This window comes from Muntiacus reevesi, chromosome X, assembly GCF_963930625.1.
Source record: "Muntiacus reevesi chromosome X, mMunRee1.1, whole genome shotgun sequence".
Taxonomy (NCBI): domain Eukaryota; kingdom Metazoa; phylum Chordata; class Mammalia; order Artiodactyla; family Cervidae; genus Muntiacus; species Muntiacus reevesi.
Genome location: NC_089271.1, coordinates 2,977,963 through 3,000,347, shown reverse-complemented (window position 1 = coordinate 3,000,347; position 22,385 = coordinate 2,977,963). Strand labels below are relative to the sequence as shown.

The 22,385-nt window shown below is 41.1% G+C and overlaps 1 protein-coding gene across 1 annotated transcript in view; it reads right to left on the bottom strand.

The window, feature by feature from the left end:
• Window positions 1–16,661: 16,661 nt before the first annotated feature.
• The window catches only part of LOC136153904 (odorant-binding protein-like), a 57,531-nt gene continuing 51,807 nt past the window's right edge, over window positions 16,662–22,385 (bottom strand). The window contains exons 6-8 of the mRNA XM_065916047.1: window positions 18,596–18,706; window positions 16,921–17,022; window positions 16,662–16,681 (exon numbers count right to left, since the gene is read on the bottom strand). Coding sequence (XP_065772119.1) covers window positions 16,662–16,681; window positions 16,921–17,022; window positions 18,596–18,706 — 233 coding nt within the window. The remainder of the gene's footprint in view (window positions 16,682–16,920; window positions 17,023–18,595; window positions 18,707–22,385) is intronic.

The following is a 22,385-nucleotide window of genomic DNA, read 5'->3' as shown; positions in this document are numbered from 1 at the left end:
ACATGCAGAAGAGGAGAGGGAGGGGGGAGATAGAGATGACCAGGAGGAGAAAAAAGGGGACTCAAGAGGAGAGAGACAGATCAATGCAGTTGTCTGTTCCCAAAGTGTTCTCCGTAGCCCAGACACCCACAGAGATTCACAGAGTTGAATTGAGAAGAGAGGGGAAATGGAGGAAATAGAGGTGTTCTGAGGTAGGAAACGGAGAGTCAAAAGTGGGAGAGAGTAATCAACACACTCCTGAGTAAAAATGGGAACTGACTATTGGATTTTTAAATGTCCAAAATTGATATCAAATACTGAAAAACAACGATTAAAAACCTGGAGTAGAGGTTAGACTCTTAAAAATACAATATTGAAAACAAAAACACAAAAATTTTAAAAATATATATGAATTTCGGTTTAAAAATAGGGTTTCTCCTTTTTTTTTTGGAAAGGTTATAGTGAAATGAAAATGAAAATTAAGGAGTAATAGAGGACTTTAAAAGAAAATAAGAGAAAAAAATAAAACAAGAAAAAAAATTTCCTAATTAAAAACAAATAGTAAAAATATATCAAAATGAAAATGAAAGTTAAGGAGTAATGGAGGAGTCATAGAGAACTTTAAAAAAAAAGAGAGAGAAACGAAATAAAAGGAAAGAAAAGAAAAAAATTTTTGATTAAAAATAAAAAAGTAAGAATATATCTAGGAATTTCTCTGGAGCTGTTGTGTTCAGTGGGGGTTTGGTTCAGTTTCAGATAGCTCCTCGTTCCAGCTTACACTTCTCGATATCTACAGTCCCCTTCCGGTGTAGTCGGTGTTACCTACAGGGATTTTCATCTGTTGCACTGGTCCCTTCTGAAGCGGTTCCCTTTGTGTATTTGGCTTCTGTTTGCCGGTCTCTTCAGTGTCTAAATTCCGCCCTGACACAGGCGGGCGGAGGTGGTCTCTTGCTCAGGTTCGCTGGTTCAGTCCTGCTGCGGGGATGGGGGGCGCTGCAGGCAGATATCGCTGTGTGTGGGGAGCACTCGCAGAGTTCCGGCCACACTGGGTTTGCCCCCGCTCACGGGTGTGTGCTCTCCCCGTCTACACTGCTGAGTCTCCTGGCTGCTCTACATGGAGCGGGCCCTGTGCGGTTCACGTTTTCAGGTATTCCACAAAAGCGTGGACTCGGTTGCGCCTGCGTCTTGTGCCTTCCCAGCCGGAGCAGCTCAGGCAGCCAAGAGCTTGACGGGCGCACTCTCCCTGGGTGCGGTGTGCCTTCTCCCCTCCACGGGCCCAGCCTCAGTTTCCACACGCGCCTGTCAGGTGTGAGCACCTTGTGTCTATTCTTGGGCTGGCCTCTAGCCTTGACCCTCCCGGCGGATGTCGACCATCCAGAATCTCAGCAAGTCTTTGGTTAGAAACTGGAGGCCTGTTTGCAGTTTGGTAGGGCATGCCGTCTCTGGGCCGAGTTTGCCCCTTTCCCCTCCCCCCTGCCTCCTATCTCCGTCGGGGGATGTGCCGGTCCGCCGAGGGCTAGCTCTTCTCTGGGATTGCTCAGTCCCTTTGTTCTGCGAACGGCCAGCAGTGTGTTCAGGCCGGTTAATTTTCTCTCTCTCTCTCGCTATCCCACAGTTTAAGTTGCTATCTCAAGTTAGCTCCCTCCGATTGCCCTCAGGGCACTCAGGTCCGATCCTTACCCTGAGCAATGCCGCCCGCTCCTCTCCGTTCCGCCCCCACTTGCTGGTGGCGGATGCAGGCATCTGGGGTACTTTTCTGCTGGGAGTTGCTTTTAGGCATGTCATCTGTGGGTTTTATTTATTTTTCCTCCCAGTTAGGCTGCTCTTTGAGAGTTGAAAACTACCCCCAGACCCGCCCATGAGAGGGTTTCCTGGTGTTTGGAAACTTCCTCTATTATGACTCCCTTCCTGGGACGGGTCTCCGTTCCTAGCTCTTTTCTCTCTCTTTTTATCTTTTATATTTTGTCCTACCACCTTTTGAAGACGATGGGCTGCTTTTCTGGGCGCCTGATGTCTTCTGCTAGTGGTCAGAAGTTGTTTTGTGAAGTTTGCTCAGCGTTCAAATGTTCTTTCGATGAATTTGTAGGGGAGAAACTGGTCTCCCCATCCTATTCCTCCGCCCTCTTGGCTCCTTGGCTCTGCAGTATATTATCTACTCACTGACTCAGTTGTTTCTCAGGCAGGCGAGAAAGCAGGGCAGTAGCTCTTGTTCTTTTTTTAGAATTTTGAAGGAAAGAACAATTTTCCTAACTCTATTCACATACTTATATCCATGATCAGACTGGCAAAGAATCTATTCTTTGTGTTTTTTTAATCTAATTTTACTTAAGTTCATCTTCAATCTTGGTAACTTATCAAGTAGATACCCTCCAGATGTATCTTGATCGGATTATAGAAATGAGGAAACTGAGATTCAGGATTCTTGTGTCAGTTGAGCAAGAACAGCCAGAGTCCTGACCAGTACTGGCTGCTCCCGGGACAGATCAGAACTTAGAATCCTTGTTTTATGTTGAAGGGGAGCTTTAATATAAGCTCCCCCTTTTATATTTTATATATAAAATATTTTTTATTTTTGAGGGGAGCTTTTTTTTATATTTGAGGGGAGCTTGGCTCAAGGGTGTCTTCAGCTCACATCTTCAGTTGGCCCCTTCCCTTCATACTCACATGGACCAACAATTTTACCTATTATTCTTTGTTTGCTTTTTGTTGCAATATCATATTTTCTCTTTCGTTGACAAACACCTTCTTTGGTGCCCTTTCTAAACATCTGCTGTAAAATCTATGCAATAGAAGGTTTTCATATCTTAAAACATTCTGAACTTTTTACTCTCTGAAGTCTCTAATTCATATAGTCATTTGGTTAGTTGTTTTGTGCCACCACGAGCTGTTGCAGGATCTTAATTTCCCAACTCATGCTCCCTGCAGTGGAAGTGCAGAGTCTTAACCATTGGAATGACAGGGTCAGCCTGATACAGATATTTTCAAGTAGGGATGTGATGCAACTAACAACTCTTATTCACCCGCCATCACCCTTCTGTCTCTCCTTAGGTACCTCCAGCATTCTCAGGTTTTCCTTTTGGATTCTTACCAACATGTGTCCCCTGGGAATGTGTCCTAGGACTATCCCATCTTAGGAAGACCTTTCTAAGTGCTAATCAACGGGACATTAAACAGAGCTACTCCAAGAGTAAAAGGCTGTGACAGTTCTGTCATTTTGTAACTGAAGGAAGTCATGGGACTTTTAATCCCAGCTCTCTTTCATCAATGTTGATCAAAATGTAGATAATAGAATACTAAATAAAAATGGAACACTCCTGAGCAAACTTTGCTCTTGTAACTGCTCCAAAATAATGCTAAGCTGTGCTAGAATGTCTTCCTGGTGTGTCCTCAGATTTATCCAGGTTTCTGTTTCGATGGAGGCTCTTTCTCCCAGATTAAGTGTGTCTTACTTTTTTACTTTCTCCGTGATCCTTATTTTTATATCTTTGGTTGCATGACTCTTGTCTTAAACAATGCAGTGAATCTTTTGACCCTGGCCACCAAAAACACCCAGTTCCCTCAAGGATTCCTGAGCAAAGTTGCAGTGTAGTTTGAATCCAAGTTTGGATAATAAAGCACAATCCCACTATTTAATTTTTTTAAGAAATTGATTATGTATATAGCTTGTATTCCCAAGAAAGTTTCTTTTTAAACATTTATTGATTTATTTATTCATTCATTTGTCTTTGCCATGTCTTAGTTGTGGCACACAGGATCTCTGTTCCATCATGCAATGCAAGAGTCTTTAGTGGCAGTGCATGGATTCTCTACTTATGGCCTCCAAGGGTCAATAGTTGAAATGCCGGGGGTTAGTTGCCACAAGGCATTCAAGGTCATGGTTCCCCAGTCAGTGATTGAACTGTTGACTCCTGATTTTCCAGGTGGGTTCTTAATGACTGGACAATCAGGGAAGTCTCAGAAGCACACATTTTGAGCTCTGACCCGGGTGACATTCTGTACATAGTGACTCTCCCAATAGGAACATGCTCAAGTACCCACAGAGAAGGTTATCGGTGATGCTGGTTCTGATAGAACATGTTTTATGTTGAGCCTGGAACCTGCATTTTTAACAGGCGTTCTAGGAGATGTCACTGTTTCTCATTCCAAACCACACTTTTTAGCAGGAAGTCTTCCCAAAACTTGTCCTGTTTTAAAGCTCTCTGTGATACTGTTTCCCCTTGTAGGTATCTCTGTCCTTAACCACTGGCTTTGGTTGGACCATGTCTTAGAAGCCTTTATAAGACTGCTTGCACGATATTGCTTCTCAACTGGACGTTCCTCCCAGGAATGACAGTTGGCATGTATGGTGAGGTTTCCTGGATCACAGTGGGAGAAGTGAGAGGTTACACCTTCCATGTGGGCACTGGAGAGGAATCAGGCTGCCTAACAGCCTATAATGTGTAGATCAGCACCTCACAGAAAATTATCCAGTCGTGTCCATCATGGAGAGACTGAGAAATCCTGAATCACCTCTGAGTTAACCTGCTGCTCTGGCCAGAATGAAGCCTCAGTCTTTGTAGGAATCTGTAGATTTCTATAGGATGTGGTTCTCCATCCAGTGTCACAGCCTATGCTCCCTAACTCCTTCTCCTTCCCACTTCATCATCTCTTCTGTTTTTTAAGCGGTCTTCATGTACTGATGAGTCACTTGCACGATACCAACCATGGTCTTCGCACCGTGGTGTTGCTGAGCCCCCACTGCTAGAGCTGGTGAATGAATTAAGTCCAGGTGTTACTTTTTTTTTTTTTTTTTCTGAATGAAAATATCCGGGTGTTTCATGGAGATTTTGTGTCTGAATGAATAAGTCCAGGTTTTTCATGGGGATTTTGTTTCTTGATGGGCAAATTTTGGCAATCATATGTATAACGGGCATTTCTTGATGAAAAGAAAAGCCAAAGGACCTGTTAAGGTCTTGAATCCAGAGTCATATCCAAGCGTCTTTAGTCACCCACATGGGCATATTATTTCAGTAGAAGGGATCCTGGTCAGCACTGTCCAGTGGACAGACAAGGAAGAAGGCTCTAGAAGGTTGTGTGGGCAGAGGCCCAAGTGTCTCTAGGAGTCACCTAGCACCCTGGCTCTGTGACTGTTTGTCCTGAGACCTAGGACCGCGGGAAAAGACTGCTAACAAGGTTCAGCTACACAAAAAGGAATGTACAAAGATGAAACACATGAATCATAAAGAATGTGTGTTGTGTAAGATTCCTCCTGTCCATGGTTTCTGTCCTGAATTCAGTAAGGTCAGATTACTAAATCCAGTGAGAGCCTAATTCTCAGAACTCAGCAGGAAGCAGAGAGACTGAGTTCATTATCCAGGGATCAGTCTTCCTGGGAAAGGAGATAGAATATACAGAAGTTAATAGACAATTGCCAAATCAATGCCTCTTTCTAAGTTATAGGATGAAAATAGAGAAATGTAGGAAGTGGTACAGATGAACCGGTTTGGAGGGCAGGAATGGAGATGCAGACATAGAACATGGACACATGGATACAGGAAGGGAAGGTGAGGGTGGGAGGAACTGAGAGAGCAGCGCTGACATCTACACCCCACCGTGTGTAAAATAGACAGCTGGTGGGAACCTGCTGTATAGCACAGGGAGCTCAGTTCGGTCCTTGTGATGACCTAGAGGGGCGGGATGGCGGTGGGGTAGGGAGGCTCAAGAGGGAGGGGATACGTGTACACATCTGGTTGACTCATGTTGCTGTACAGTGAAAACTAACATAGCATTGTGAAACTATTATCCTCCAATTAAGGAAACTCAAACAGGGACTCTGTTTCAACTTAGAGGGGTGGGGTGGGGAGGGAGATGGGAGGGAGTTTTAAAGGGAGGAGGTATATGTATACCTATGGCTGATTCATGCTGAGGTTTGATAGAAAGCAACAAAATTCTGTAAAGAAATTACCCTTCAATTAAATATTAAAAAAAAAAAAGGTAAATTCTACATGCATGCTAAGTTGCTTCAGTCATGTCTGACTCTTTATGATGCCATGGGCTGTAGCCCACCGGGTTCCTCTGTCCATGAGATTCTCCAGGCAAGAATACCAGAGCGTGTTTCCATGCCCTCCCCCAGGGGATCTTCCCGAGCCAGGAATCTGACCTGTGTCTCTCAAGTCTGCTGCATTTGCAGGTGAGTTCTTTACCACTAGCGCCACATGGAATCCCCCAAATACTACATGGTGGTGGTGATTTTTAGTCACTAAATAGTGTCTGCCTCTTGCCATCCTGTGGGGTGTAGCCTGCCAGGGTCCACTGTCCATGGGGATTCTCCAGGCAAGATTACTGGAATGGGTTGCCATTTCCTTCTCCAGGGGATCCTTCTGCCCCAGGAATTAACTGATGTGTCCTGGATTGCAGGCAGATTCTTTACTGACTGAGCTATGAGGGAAATCCAAATACTACATAAATGTTGGTAAATACAGTGTAAATGCTACGTGAAAAAATTGAAAAGGGAACTAAGACTGTATATTTAGTCCTGTTTTGGAAAGAAGAAATATTTCCATGGAGAAGTTTTACGTGATGCCATGAGGGTAGTTGGAAGAGTGAGTTAAGTGTGTATCTCTGAGGATAACACAGTAGGACTTGAGAACAAAACATGGAAATGCGTTTTGAAGCCTGCACCCCAGACTGCTGAGGAGCATCTGGGCTGGAAATGCGTTTTGAAAGGTCCCCTTGGTTGGTTGTATCTGTCAATATTTTCGAAGTGTATTCACTTTTTCTTTACAGTTTTTTTTTGTTTTTTTTTTAATTTTTGATCGGAACCATTTTCAAACTTTTCATAAGATTGGTTCCAATATTGCTTCTGTTTTATATTTTGTTTTTTTGTCCTGGAGGCTTATGGGATCTTAGTTCCCTGACCAGGAATTGAACCCACACCCCCGTGTGTATAGGAAGGTGCAGTCCTAACCACTGCACCACCAGCAAACTCCATAACTGTTCAGTCACTTCGATAAGGCTTTCCATTTAGAGAAATTATGAAATAATTCATGCACACAAACAAAAAATTACTGGTTTGCTCTTTTCAATGGGAAACACTTAGAAATAGTTTCAAGAGTCTAGTAACTGACACGTCCATAGTGAAAAATGTAAGAAATTGCATTTGCAAATTAGAACTGTGTGAATCAACACACTCTTTAAAAATACTAGTACTTGAAATAAACATAAGCAGAAATATGTTTCTCTTTATGTTTTAATTCTCATGTATGTGCAAAGCAAAGACTTCTCTCCAGTATGTTAGTATACTTGTGCGTTAATGAAAAAGCACACGTATGTGTACAAAGTTTAATGAAATCTGTCTGAAGGACCTAATTCTCTCTAGGGGATTAAGGAGAAAATTACGATGGAAAAATGCTTTAATATGAACACTTATGATCATGTATTTATGGATGACTTTTCTCAGTCTAGTGACATTTCTTTTAATTTCTTGGAAATAATTCCCTGAAATGGGGAAGGAAATAGCCACCCAAGTCCAAGAATCCCTGAGAGTCCCAAACAGGACAAACCGAAGGTGAAACATCCCAAGACACATATTAATCTAACTAACAAAGATCAAACCCAAAGAGCAAATATTAGTAGCTTCAAGGGAAAAGTAACAAATAACTCCCAAGGAGATCCCCATAAGAATAACAGCAGATCTTTCAATGGAAAATGTTCAGGCCAGAAGGAAATGGTAGGACATACTTAAAGTGATGAAAGAGAGAAACCTATAATCCAGAATACTACACCCAGCAAGGATCTCATTCAGATATGAAGGAGAAATCAAAACCTTTACAGACAAGTGAAGTCTGAGAGAATTCAGCACCAACAAACCAGCTCTTCAACAAATGCTAAAGGAATTTCTCTGGAGAGGAAACACAGAAAAGGTTGATAGAATTGAACCCCAAACAGTAAAGTAAATGGCAATGGGATTATGCTTATCAATAATTACCTTAAATAAATGTAAATGGGTTGAATGCCCAACTATAAGACAAAGCCTGGGTGAATGGATACAAAAACAAGATCTCTATATATGCTATCTCCAAGTGGCCCACCTCAAACCAAAGGACACTTGCAGAGTGAAAGTGAAGGACTGGAAAAGATATTACAAGCAAATGGAGACCCAAGGAAAGCAGGAGTAACAATACGTATATCAGATAAACAAGACTTTGAAATAAAGACCGTGAAAGAGACAAAGAAGGACACTACATAATGATCAAAGGATCTATCAAAGAAGAAGATATAGCAGTTATAAATATATATGCATCCAACATAGGAGCACCTCAATACATAAGGCAAATGCTATCAAGTATGAACGGGGAAATTAACAGTAGCACAATTATAGTGGAAGACTTTAATACACCACTCACACCTGTGCATAGATCAACCAAACAGAAAATTTGCAAGGAAGCACAAACTTTAAATGATACAATGGACTGGTTAGACCTAATTGATATCTATAGTACATTTCACTCCAGAACAATGAATTTCACCTTTTTCTCAAGTTGAAATGGAACATTTTCCAGGATAGACCACACCCTTGGCCACAAATCTAGCCTTTGTAAATTAAAAAAAAAAAAAAAAAAAAGAAAACTGAAGTCATTTCAAGTACCATTTCAGAGTACAAAGAAGTAAGATTAGATGTCAACTACAGATGGGAAAAAAAAAATCTCTTAAAAATAAAAACATATGGAGGCTAAATAACATGCTTCTGATTAACCAACAAATCATGGAAGAAATCAAAAAGGAAATCAAAATAGGCACAGAAACAAATGAAAATGAAAACCTGACAACCCCAAAACTGTGGGTTTTAGTAAAAGTAGTGCTAAGAGGAAACTTAGCTATACAAGATTACCTCAAGTAAAAAGAGAAAAATCAAGTAAATAACCTAACTGTACATGTAAAACAACCAGAAAAAGAAAAATTAAGAACCCCAAAGTTAGTAGAAGAGAAGAAATCATAAAAATAAGAGTAGAAACAAATGATAAAGAAACAAAAATGCTATAGCAAAAATGAGCAAAACTAAAAGGTGGTTCTTTGAGAAGATAAATAAAATAGACAAACCATTAGCCAGACTCATCAAGAAAAAATTGAGTAGAATCAAATCAACAAAATTACCAATGAAAATGGAGATATCACAACAGACAACTCTGAAATACACAGGATCACAGGAGACTACCATCAGCAACTATATGGAAATAAAATAGACAACTTGGAGGAAATGGATGAATTCTTAGAAAATTATAACCTTCCAAAACTGAACCAGAAAGAAATAGAAAATCTTAACAGACTCATCACAAGCACAGACATCAAAACTGTAATAAAAAATCTTCCAACAAACAAATGCTCAGGACCAGATGACTTCACAGTTGGTTTCTACCAAAAATTTAGAGAAGAGCTAACACCTCTCCTACTCAAACTCTTCTAGAAAATTGCAGAGGGAATGGAAACTGCCAAACTCATTCAAGGCGACCATCACCCAAATACCAACAAAAGATGCCACAGAGAAAGAAAGCTACAAGCCAATATCAATGATGAACCTAGATGCAAAAATCCTTAACAACATTCTAGCAAACAGAATTCAACAACATATTACAAAGATCATACATGATGACCAAGTGGGCTTTATGCCAGGGAGGCAAGAATTCTTCAATACTTGCAAATCAATCAATGTGACATACCACATTAGCAAATTGAAAGTTAAAAACCATATTATTATCTCCATAAATGCACAGAAAGCCTTTGACAAAATTCAACCCCCACTTACAATAAAATCTCTTCAGAAAGCAGGCACAGAAAGAACATACCTCAGCATATTAAAAATCATGTATGATAAACCCACAACAAACCTTATTTATCCTCAATGGTGAAAAATTGAAATCATTTCCTCTAAAGTCAGGAACAAGACAAGGGTGCCCACTCTCACCACTACTGTTCGACATAATTTTGGAAGTTTTAGCCAAAACAATCAGATTAGAAAGGAAAAAATAATACTCTCACCATTTGCAGATGACATGATCCTCTCCCTAGAAAACACTAAAGACTCCACCAGAAAATTACTAGAGCTAATCAATGAATATAGTAAAGTTGCAGGATATAAAATCAACACACAAAAATCTCTTGCATTCCTATACACTAACAATGAGAAAACAGAGAATTTAAGGAAACAATTTCATTCACCATTGCAATGAAAAAAATAAAATAATTGGGAATAAATCTACCTAAAGAAACAAAAGACCTATATATAGAAAACTGTAAAACACTGATGAAAGAAATCAAACAGGACACAAATAGATGGAGATATATACCATGTTCATGGATCAGAAGAATCACTACAGTGAAAATGAGTATACTACCCAAAGCAATCTATAGATTCAATACAATCCCTTTCAAGCTACCAACGGTATTTTTAGAAAACTAGAACAAATGATTTCAAAATTTGTATGGAAACACACACACAAAAAACCTCGAATAGCCAAAGTAATTTCAAGAAAGAAGAGTGGAATTGGAGGAATCAACCTGCCTGTCTTCAGATGATGGTACAAAGCTACAGTCATCAAGACAGTGTGGTACTGGCACAAAGACAGAAATGTAGATCAAAGGAACAAAATAGAAAGCTCAGAGATAAATCCCCGCACCTATGGACACCTTATCTTTGACAAAGGAAGCAAAAATATACAATAGAGAAAAGACAACCTCTTTAATAAGTGGTTCTGGGAAAACTGGTCTACCACCTGTAGAGGAATGAAACTAGAACAGTTTCTAACAGCATACAGAAAGATAAACTCAAAATGGAATAAAAATCTCAATGTAAGACAGAAACTATAAAACTCCTAGAGGAATACATAGGTAGAACAGACAATAACAGAAATCCAAGAAAGATTCTCTATAAGCCGCCTTCCAGAGTAATGGAAATAAAAACAAAAATAAAAATATGGGACCTAATTGAACTTAAAAGCTTTTGCACAATGAAGGAAACTCTAAGAAAGGTGAAAAGACAGCCTTCAGAATGGGAGAAAATAATAGCAAACAAAGCAACGGACAAAAAATTAATCTCAAAAGTATACAAGCAGCTCATGAAGCTCAATTCCAGAAAAAATAAATGACCCAATCAAAAATGGGCCAAAGAACTAAACAGATGTTTCTCCTAAGAGGACATACAGATGGCTAACAAACACATGAAAAGATGCTCAACATCACTTATTATCAGAGAAATGCAAAGCAAAACTACAATGAGGTACTATCTCAAGCTGGACAGAATGGCCATCCAAAACTCTACTGGCAATAGATGCTGGAGAGGGTGTGGAGAAAAGGAAACCCTCTTATATTTTTGGTGCGAATGGAAAGTATTACAACCACTATGGAGAACAGTGTGGAAATTCCTTCAAAAAGCTGGAAATAGAACAGCCTTTTGACCAGCAATCCCATTGCTGGACACAGACACCAAGGAAACCAGAACTGAAAGAGACATGTGTACCCCAATGTTCATCACAGCACTGTTTACAATAGCCAGGACATGGAAACAACCTAGATATCCATCAGCAGACAAATGCATAAGAAGCTGTGGTACATACAATGAAATATCACTCAGTTATTAAAATTTGAATCAGTTCTAGTGAGGTGGAAGAAACTGGAGCCTATTATATAAAGTGAAGTAAGTCATAAAGACAAACACCAATATAGTATATCAATGCATATATATGGAATTTACAAAGATGATAACAATGACCGTGTATGAGAGACAGCAAAAGAGACACAGAGGTAAAGAACACGTTTGGACTCTGGGCGAAAGTAAGGTGGGATGATTTGAGAGAGTAGCATTGGAACATGGATATTACCATATGTGAAGTAGATGTCCAGTCCAAGTTCAACGCATGAGAAAGAGCACTCAAAGTCAGTGCACTGGGACAACCCAGAAGGATGGAAGGTGGAGGAAGGTGGGAGGGGTTTTGGGACAGGGGGACACGTGTACACCCATGGGTGATTCATTTCAATGTATGGCTAATGCACTGCAATATTGCAAAGTAATTAGCCTCCACTTAAATTTAAAAAGTTAATAAGAGGAAAGAAGAATAAAATTGCTTTTTCTTGTTAATATTGATGTTATAAATATACACAGGAAGACATATATTTGTATTAATATGTGTGTATGTGTAATATATATATATATATATATATATATATATATATGCATGTGTACATAGGATGTGTACTAACACACGTGTATATATGATGATTCACGTTTTTGACTTGCTTATGCTAGCTCTATCTTTATGTGTTTCTTAAGATAGTCAGCCTGTTATTCTGTGTGCAGTTGCGTCTGTGTGTATCCACAGATTTAATCAAGCATTTCCAGACATTTTGTGAGGACCAGAATCAGAAACCCAATTGCATACACTCGCCTATACAAGGAGGGGGGGGGGGGATGTAAACATTGACCTTGACCTCTATGACTCTCAACGAAACCACTGAATATTCGTCGCTGTTGCCTTTGTGAATGGCCAGCTGTAGCCCATTTGGAGGCTGTATCTATGTAGGAACTAAAACATTTATTCTGTTACATGTTGCTTAGGACTGGTATTATTTTCCTAGGACTTGGACCAAATGTCTGAATTTTGGCCAAACCATTGGAATAAGTTCTACAGCATTTTTTATTAAAGAGCTATCTGCTTGTTTTTGCTATGTTGGGTCTTCTCTGCTACAGGCAAACTTTCTCCAGCTGTGGCAAGCAGTGGCTACTGTCCAGTTGCCATGTGTGGGCTTCTCATTGCAGTGGCTTCTCTTGTTATGGAGCAGAGGCTCTGGAGCACAAGTCACTAGTTCTGTCTCATGGGCTCAGCTACATCCTGGCTCGTGGAATCTTCCTGGACCAGGAATCAAAGCTGCGTCCCCTGCCCTGTTTTGTGGATTCTTAACCCCTGGACCACCAGGGAAGCCCCATAACTATCTTTGTATCTTAAGTGTTTGCTAGATATTTTGGATTCGAAACGCCCTGAGTACTGTAGGGGTGTTGACCAGCGTGCTCTGCCCATTATCAAGGGAATGGACAGTCCTTGGGAATGCTCGTGTCCACTGCCATTTGAAGCATAAGAGGCCGGAAGACCAGCTTTAGGTCCAGTGACTATGGTTCAGTAACCGCTGCCTCATTTGGCTCTCAAGTGTCAGCTGCTGCCCCATCTTTGATTCCTTCTGTCTCACTTGTTCATAAATATGAATCCTTCAGCTCAACGGCAGAAGTCCTGGTGATATCAGACTACACATTTCCCCTCAGTTATGGTAATGTCGTCTGGGCTTTCTGTGCATATGCATTAGTGAGTGGAACGTACATTCCTTTCTCAGGAATGAAGAAAAAGCTTTTTAGGGACTTTTCCTTGATCAGACTTCCCCTTCCATACAGGAGCCTGAAAATGAAAGTGTTAGTTTTTCAGGCATGTCCAACTCTTTCTGATCCTATGGATTGTAGTCAACCAGGTCCCTCTGTCAGTGGCATTCTTCAGGAAATACTGGAGCGGGTTAACTTTTCCTCATCCAGAGGATTTTCCTGATCCAAGAATACAACCTGGGTCTTCTGCATTGCAGGCAGATTCTTTACCACCTGAGCCATCAGAAAAGGCTGTACCATGGAGCATCCATAACTCTGCCCAATGATGCCTTAGGCTATTTTCTCCCTCTTCTCTGGACACCTGAGGGCATGTCTACCAAATCTACATAAGGATTGACTCTGATGAATACCTGTCCTATGAAAGACACAGTTTCCTGGATACTTAATGTGGACATTTGTGTGTTTTAAATGAGGCGACTTTTGCACAGACATGCGTGTGAAGGGCAGAGAGTCAATTGATTTATTTAAACCCTCAGAAATCAAATAACACCAACCAGGACATGATTTAGTGACCAAAAGAAATGAGATGGGAGAGGGAGTGTGAGTGTGAAGAGAGAAGGATCATGTTAATCAGGAACCAGGAAAGTCATCTTCTTGTTGCTGATCTTGACTCCATGGAGACAAGGATGTGTCTGGTCAGTGACTCCTTCTGTAGGTGAATAAAACAGAACCAAAGGTTTAGTAGATTCGACTGTGTGACGGCTGACAGGGGTGAGCCTCAGGCAATAGGCTGTTCAGGGTACAGGGAGCTGTTAGATGATCCAGTGTCCAATTCCAAATGGACCTCAATGCTGTGCATCTCTGTGATGGCAGGTTCCCTGTGGAATTACCCCCTGGATGCACATGTGGTTGGAGATTTACCGTTGGGCATTGATTCTATGAGTAATGATTTCACATGCATGTACATGCTGGTGCTTCATCCAAAGATAATTCAACTCTAATCCTGCAACTTTTGTCACTTTGGTCCTCAAGAATTAATTTTTTCTTTTATGTTTTAAATATTAAAGAATAGTTGATTACCAAAGTTACATTAATTTCAGGTATACAGCCAAGTGATTATGCATGCAAAAGTTAGTATCTATTCTTTTTCAGATTCTTTTCCCATTTGGGTCTTTACAGAGTATTGCGTCTAGTCTCCTGTGCTATGCAGTTGGACCTTGTTCTGTAACCATCCTATATATAATAGTCTGCATCTACTAACCCCAAGCTTCTCAGACAGTAAGAATCTGCCTGCAATTCAGGGGACCCAGGTTTGATCCCTGTGTTGTTGAGATCATCAATAGCAGGAAATGGCTACCCTCGCCAGTAATTTTGCCTGGAGAATCCCATGGACAGAGGAGCCTGGAGGGTTATGTTCCATGGGGTTGCAGAGAGTCGGACACGAATGAGCAGCTAACATTTCTTCTACATTCACTTTTCAACTACAAACATCCCAATCCTTCTCTACCCAACACCCTCTGACTTGAAACCCACAAAACTGTTCTCCACATCTGTCAGTCTGTTTCTGTTTGTAAATAAGTTCCTACATGTCATTTTTTAAATTCCACAGAGAAGTGATATCTACCTGAAAGTGAAAGTCATTCAGTCGTGTCCAACTCTCCGTGACACCATGGACTGTAGCCCAACAGGTTCCTCTGTCCATGGAGATGCTCCAGGCAAGAGTACTGGAATGTCTTGCTATTTCAATCTCCAGGGGATCTTCTTGACTCAGAGATCGGATGCAAGTCTCCTGCCCTGTGGGCAGATTCATGACCATCTGAACCATGGCATTTTACCTACACTAAAGTGAGAGGTGGACTATAAGGAAAGCTGAGTGCTGAAGAATTGATGCTTTTGAACTGTGGCATTGGAGAAGACCTCCTTGGACTGCAAGGAGATTCAACCAGTCCATCCTAAAGGAAATCAGTTCTGAGTATTCATTGGTAGGACTGATGTTGAAGTTGAAACTCCAACACTTTATCTACCTGATGCAAAGTAATGGACCATTTGGAAAGATCCTGATGCTGGGAATAAATGAAGGTGGGAGGAGAAGGGGACGAGAGAGGATCAGATGGTTGGATGTCATCACCGACTCAATGGACATGAGTTAGGACAAGCTCATGATGGAGCTTGAGTTCATGATGGACAGGAAAACCTGGCATATGGCAGTCCATAGGGTCACAAAGAGTTAGATATGACAGCGAAATGAACGGAAAAATATAAGTGGCATTTATAGTATTTGTCTGTGTCTTTCAGACTTATTTCACTCAGCATTACAAATATCTAGGTCCATCCATGTTGCTGTAAATAGAGCTATATCCTTCTTCTCCTGGCTGAGTAATGTTCCATTGAATATATGTACCACCTCTTTGTTATCACATTCACTTGCATGGTAGTGCTTTCAGTCGCTCTTTTTGTTGAGATTTTTTCTCGACAGAACATTAAGAACCATATTTTAGATCAGTGTCATTTCTGGAGGCTGTATTAGTTTAGAAAGTTTAAATATCTCACATTTGGAACATCTTCTGAGTGGGAATATATTGCAAATGCATGTTTAAGACAGTGTGGTTGGAAGCCATTTACTGGTTCTGTCAGAATCATATGAAATCAAACAGTGGTCTTGCAGAAAGCATGCAAGCGGAAGTCGCTCAGTGGCGCCCAATTCTTTGTAATCCCATGGACCATGACAGTCCATGGAATTCTCCAGGCCATAATCCTGGAGAAGACTTTCCCTTCTTCAGGGGATTGTCTCAACCCAGGGATCAAACCCAGGTCTCCCCAGCTGAGCCACAAGTGAAGCCCAAGAATATTGGAGTGGGTAACCTAGCCCTTCTCCAGCAGATCTTCCCAACCCAAGAATTGAACCTGTGCCTCCTGCATTGCAGGCTGATTCTTTACCAACTGAGCTATCAGGGAAGCAGAGCTCTCTTTAACACTGCTTTTCTCAGAGGATGAATGTGTGTGTACAACCACAAGGTGAGGACTGATGGGAACACTAATAATTTCGACCAACTCGTGGGGATTCCTGTTTCTCTTTGATGACTCTGGTCTCCAAGATTCCTGCAGGATAAGACTCTCTCTCCACAGCTTCTTGGTGCTAATCAACCAAGCTGTTTGCAATAATATGACTCAAGAGCAGCGAAATTATGTAACAAAAAATTCTTTAGTGACACAATTAATTGTTGAAACAAACATTTCACACATATGAAAAGACAGTATGACCTTATTATTTCATCTGGAAGGGGTAGCATTAATCATGGACTGTGTTTACTTACAAAAGTGTCAGAGTCACTTTTTTTTTTTTTTTTCACTCCTCTGGACAGTCATCTGGGGAAAAACAAAATGGGAGAAATAAAAGAGCCACCGATAAGTAACATTCCTCAGCATTTCCAAGTTTTCTTTCTTTCATCCTTTCTTCCCTCCTTCCTTCCATTCTTTCTTATAATAATGGACCTTAAAAAAGATATTACTTGTGGGAGAAGAAATTTTGAATAAGTTGATTTGTTTTCTTATATTGTTACGCCAGGTGAATGGTAAGGTCAGGGGAAAAAGTATAATTGCTTTACCATTATCAATGAAGTTCAGGATATTTTCTTCTGGAATCCCTTTTTCTCTCACCGTATTGTAGAACTCTTCTTTGCATTTTGGTCCGACATCATCTCCTATGCCTATAAAATCACCATGCAAAAAGCAGAATTACCGACCCCTGGAAACCCACAGAAATTTCTCAATCTACAGAAAAGAAATGGAACGTGCAATCAGATGTTCACTTGTATAATCTAAGAACTTCAAGCAGTTCCCACAACACAGACATGTGCTTTCTGTCTGAAGAATTGACCCCAGTCCAACTTGGTGAACAGGGCACCCTACTCCTCACCATCAGGAGCTGGACCACAAAGGCTTGCCAGGATCTCCATGAACTTGGAGCTCAGTCCATCCGAATATGGAGTCTATGTGCTTCTCCCACGTTCATCATATATGTACCTGCCGCACATATCTGTTTTTACACCAAAGTTAGTAGGAAACAACTTTCTCCGTTTCCATGGACACATTCACCTCATCACACAAAATAACCGGGGCTGACTTACTCTATCATGAACCTACCATTCTACCCAATAGCCTTTTCTGAAATAGACCCCTGTTGTCTCCATGGCACACACACGTCTTAGTGCTTCTCTGTGGTTACTTGATGGGGTGATGTCAGTGTTCATAAGAACATTGCATTTGAATCATGGAACAGGAGAAAGATTTATCGTACAAGTGTCTGTTCCAAGGCTTACAGTGCCTCAGAAAACTGATACTGTATACTAACACATACATATGGAATCTGCATATATATGGAATCTAGAAAGAAGGTACTGATAATGAATTTATTTGCAGGGCATCAGTGGAGAAACAGTCATAGAGAAGAGACTTATGGGCATGGGAAGAGGGGAGGAGATGGTGAGATGTATGGAGGGAATACCATGCAATCTTACATGACCGTATTTAAAGTAGATAACCAATGGGAATTTGCTGTATGTCTCAGGGAACTCAACAGGGGCTCTGTATCAATCTCGAAGGGTGGGATGAGGAGGGAGATGGGAGGGAGCTTCAAAAGGGAGGGAACATATATATACCTATGAAAGTCGCTTGTGTCTCTGCTAGTAAAGATCCCTCTTGCAGTGTGGGAGCCCTGGCTTGATCCGTGAGTTGGGAAGTTACACTGGAGAAGGGAAATGGTACCCACTCCAATATTCTGGCCTGAAGAATTCCATGGACGGTATAATCCATGGGGTCTCAAAGAGTCAGACACGACTGAGCAACTTTCACACAAGCACATGGTTACCTATGGCTGATTCATGTTGATGTTTGGCAGAAAACAACACAATCGATAAAGCAGTGATCCTTCAACTAAAGATTAAATAAAATCTTCAACGTGAAATAAAGTCAACCTGATTATAGACATGGCTCGAAATTTGTTGACATACATAAAATAGAATAATCCAGTAAATTTTCATTTTTAAAATTTCAGCAGAGAGAAATCATTTTGAAATGTCTGGTGTGATCTTCTGCACCTGATGACCTCCTGTTTCTTGGTAGATTACCTTCCAGGATCATGAATTCGGTGAGCATAAGGACGCAGGCCTGGCACCCTGAATATGGAATCCTGTCAGCACCTCCTGACATTCTGAATGAAAGTCCTGACAGGGGACGCGTTACATGAGGATGGAAATGGGAATTTTAGGATGTCATACCTACCAAACAATTGCACCAGTTGTGTCTCCTTGCCATGTTCATCCACATTGAAAACATCGGCTAAGAGAGCGTTGTTTTCCACTCTAACGACACGAAATTCAGTGTAACCCGCGTCTATAAGAGAGAGAAAATATTCAAATAGGCCACCTTAACGTATTGTCAGTTAGATGATTGTGAGAGATAGCGGGCATGAAGAACTGCCCTTTCTGTATGGGCCCACTCACGCCATGCGTGCTCAGAGTGGTACCGTTAACCACGGCAACGAAAAGAGGCATGGCTTGTCCTCATCCTCAACTTTTCCTATACTTAACCAGTCACTCCTTGCTGTCTTGCTAAAATGCTTTCTAGAACGTGTGCTCTGATAAACCTAACATTATTTTCTGGCCTTGGAAATAATTTATTTATTTTTGATTTGCTGAGTCTTCCCTGCTGCCCATGGGCTTTCTGCACTTGTGGTGGCTGTGGAGTAGAGTCTAGTTGTGGTGTGCGGGCCTCTCATTGCAGTGGCTTCTCTTGTTGCTGAACACAATTTCTGGGATGCGTGGGCTTCAGTAGTTGCAGCACGGGGTTCTAGAGTGCAGGATCAGTAGTTGTGGTACATGAGCTTATTGCCCCACTGCATGTGGGATCTTCTCGGACTAGGGATTGAACCTATGTCTCCTGCCCTGGCAGGCAGATTCTTATCCCCTGGACCACCAGCGAAGTCCCTGTGAGTGTTTTAAATAGCATAAACATATGATCAAATCCAGGTTCAAAGTTTCTTTGTATTTCTGTTACTCCAGCCATGGAATTAGTTTCTCTAGATCAAAAGCAAATTACCATTCATCACCTTCTGTTCCTGAGTGCCTACTCCAGGTCAGGCAACGTCCCGAGCCCCTCAGACTGGGGTATGACATGCCCACTGCTGTGTTTGTTGGTGTGAAGACAGCTTACCTGATGGGGCGTGTAGGCAGTGACCACCTAGTGGTGACCTCCTTCCCCACCTGGAGTGCTGCCCCTTCTCTCTGCCCTACCCATGTGTCTGCACAAGAAGCATCTCTGACCTACTATGTGTCCCGTCTACACCCTATACATCTATCCTCTCTCTCCTGGCCTCCATCTCACCTTCCTGCAATTACTCAGCAGCATGAAATGTGAAACTGCCCATGAGTGGCCCTGAAGCATGCAAACATCACTGTTCCATGTCTGAAACACTGAAAATTGTTAGTGTGCTTGGAAAAAAAAAAAAAAGCAGCCAAAGCAGCATCAGAGTCTCAGAGCTCTGACAAGAATATGTAATTTTCCCAAGGCCACGTTGAATCCACCAGCCTTGCTCACGTTGAGACAACTTAAGTCAGACTATGCAAGTCCTCAGATTATCAGTGACCGCCTGTGGTTAACCATGGCTTCACCCAGGTGGGCATAGCAGCATCTCTGAGTTGACTGTATAGTTCATGAAGCAATGCGATAGTGAGTGTAAACCTTTCTTCTGGGCATCAGGACACCATCAAGGCCACTGCTGATCCTGGGCCTGATGCGGGGACACCTCACAGTCCCCAAGACACCTGAAGGCTACAGTGGCTGGTCCCCAAGACACCTTCCAATAAGTCTGGCACTTCTTTTTGTCTCCCTGTTTAGTTTTTGGGTAAAAATCAAGCTAAAAAGGGTTACAAAAATGGAGAAGAGTAAACATAGTGAAAGCATTCATGATTCAGCCAAAGCAAACCATATAGTGGGAATAAGAAAAAATGAAGGCATACTTTAGAACACCTCAAATACCAGAAGTTATCGATCAAAGTATGGGGAAATATTTCAGGCATGAATTTTACTAATTTGTGGCTATCGCTTATGTACTGTGTAACTACTTAGTTTAGGCAAGGGTTGTGATCACATATTGATATGTTTAAATTTTAATCAAACATGTTTCCCTTAGGTCATGTGAAAATAAGAATCTTATTTAGGGCCATTATTAAGAGCTCAGAGATACAAAGCTTAGCCAGCAGCCCCATTGCTTTATGTATAAGCTGCCTTGATGGTTGAACTCATGATGATCTCCTTGAGTTCAACTTCAACCATCTCACCTTGAATGGACCAAGATTTTATAAGATTGTTTTTAAAAAGTGAATGGCACGAATGTGCCATCTCAAGATAGACCCCGAGACCTCAGTTCTTAAGCCTGTTGCAAATTATCTGTGAGAACCCTACGGAATACAAATTCTACACTCATGCTTAGTCACATTGTTCTTGTTGATATTTAATCGCTATGATATGTCTGACTCTCCACGACCCTATGAACTGTACCACACCAAGTTCCTGTCCTCCACCATCTTCCAGAGTTTGCTCAAATTCATGTCCTTTGAGTCGATGATGCCATTTGATCATCTAACCCTCTGTCATTCCCTTCTTCTCCTGCCTTCAAAATGCCATCTGATCATCTAATCCTCTGTTATTCCCTTCTTCTCCTGCCTTCAAACTTTCCCAGCATCAGGGTCTTTTCCAATGAGTCAGTCATTTACATCAGTTGGCCAACATACTGGGACTTTAGCTTCAGCATCAGTCCTTCCAATGAATATTCAGGACTGATTTTCTTTACAATGGACTGGTTTGATCTCCTTGCAGTCCAACAGACTCTCAAGAGTCTTCTCCAGCACCCAATTCAAAAGCATTTGTTCTTTGGTCTCAACTTTCTTTTTGGTTCAACTCTCAAATCTATTCATAATTACTGAAGAAACAACTGTCAACAACAACTGTTGACAGAGTAGACATTTGTTGACAAAGTGGTGTCACTGCATTTTAATAACCAGTCTTGGGTTGTCATAGCTTTCCTTCCAAATATCAATTATCCTTAATTACGTAGCTGTAGTCAAAATCCGCATACATTTTTGAGCCCAAGAAGATAAAATATGTCACTGCTTCCACTCTTTCACTTTCCACTTCCCATAAAATCAGGGGACCAGATGCCATGATCTTAGTGTTTTTAAATGTTGAGCATCAGCCCAGCTCTTCAGTCTCCTCTTTCACCATCATCAAGAGACTCTTTATTTGCTCTTCACTTTCTTCCATTAAAGCGGTATCATGTGCATGTCTGAGACTGTTGATATTTCTGGCAGCAGCCTTGAATCTACCTTGTCATTGACCCAGCCTGGCGTTTAGCATGATGTACTCTGCATATAAGTTATACAAAGAGCATGACAGTTTATACAATCTTGTATTCTTTTCCCAATTTTGAATCAGTCTGTGGTTCCGTGTCTAGTTCTCACTGTTGCTGACTGATCCACCTACAGGTTTCTCTGGAGGCAGGGAAAGCAATCCAGTATTCCCATATCCTTAAGAATTTTCCACAGTTTGTTGTGATCCACACAGTCAAAGGCCTTACAATAGTCAATGAGTAAGGAAAAAACTTTTTTTTTTTTTTTACTGTAATTGCCTTACTTTCTCCATGATCCAGTGAATGTTGACAATTTGATATGGTTCATCTCCCTTTTCTCAATCATGCCTATACTTCTGGAAGTTGTTGGATCGTGTACCGCTGAATCCCAACTTGAAAGATGTTGAGCACTAGCTTGCTTACATGTGAAATGACCAAAATGGTGCAGAAGTTTGAACATACTTTGTCATTGTCCTTCTTTGGGATTGAAATGAAACTGTCCTTTTCCTGTTCTGTGACCACTGCCGAGTTTTCCAAAGTTGCTGACACATTGCTTGCAGCCCTTTAACAGCATCATTTTTTAGGATTTTAAAGAGCACAACTTGAAATCTGTCATCTCCACTAGTGTTGTTCATATAATGCTTCCTAAAGCCCACTCAACTTGAC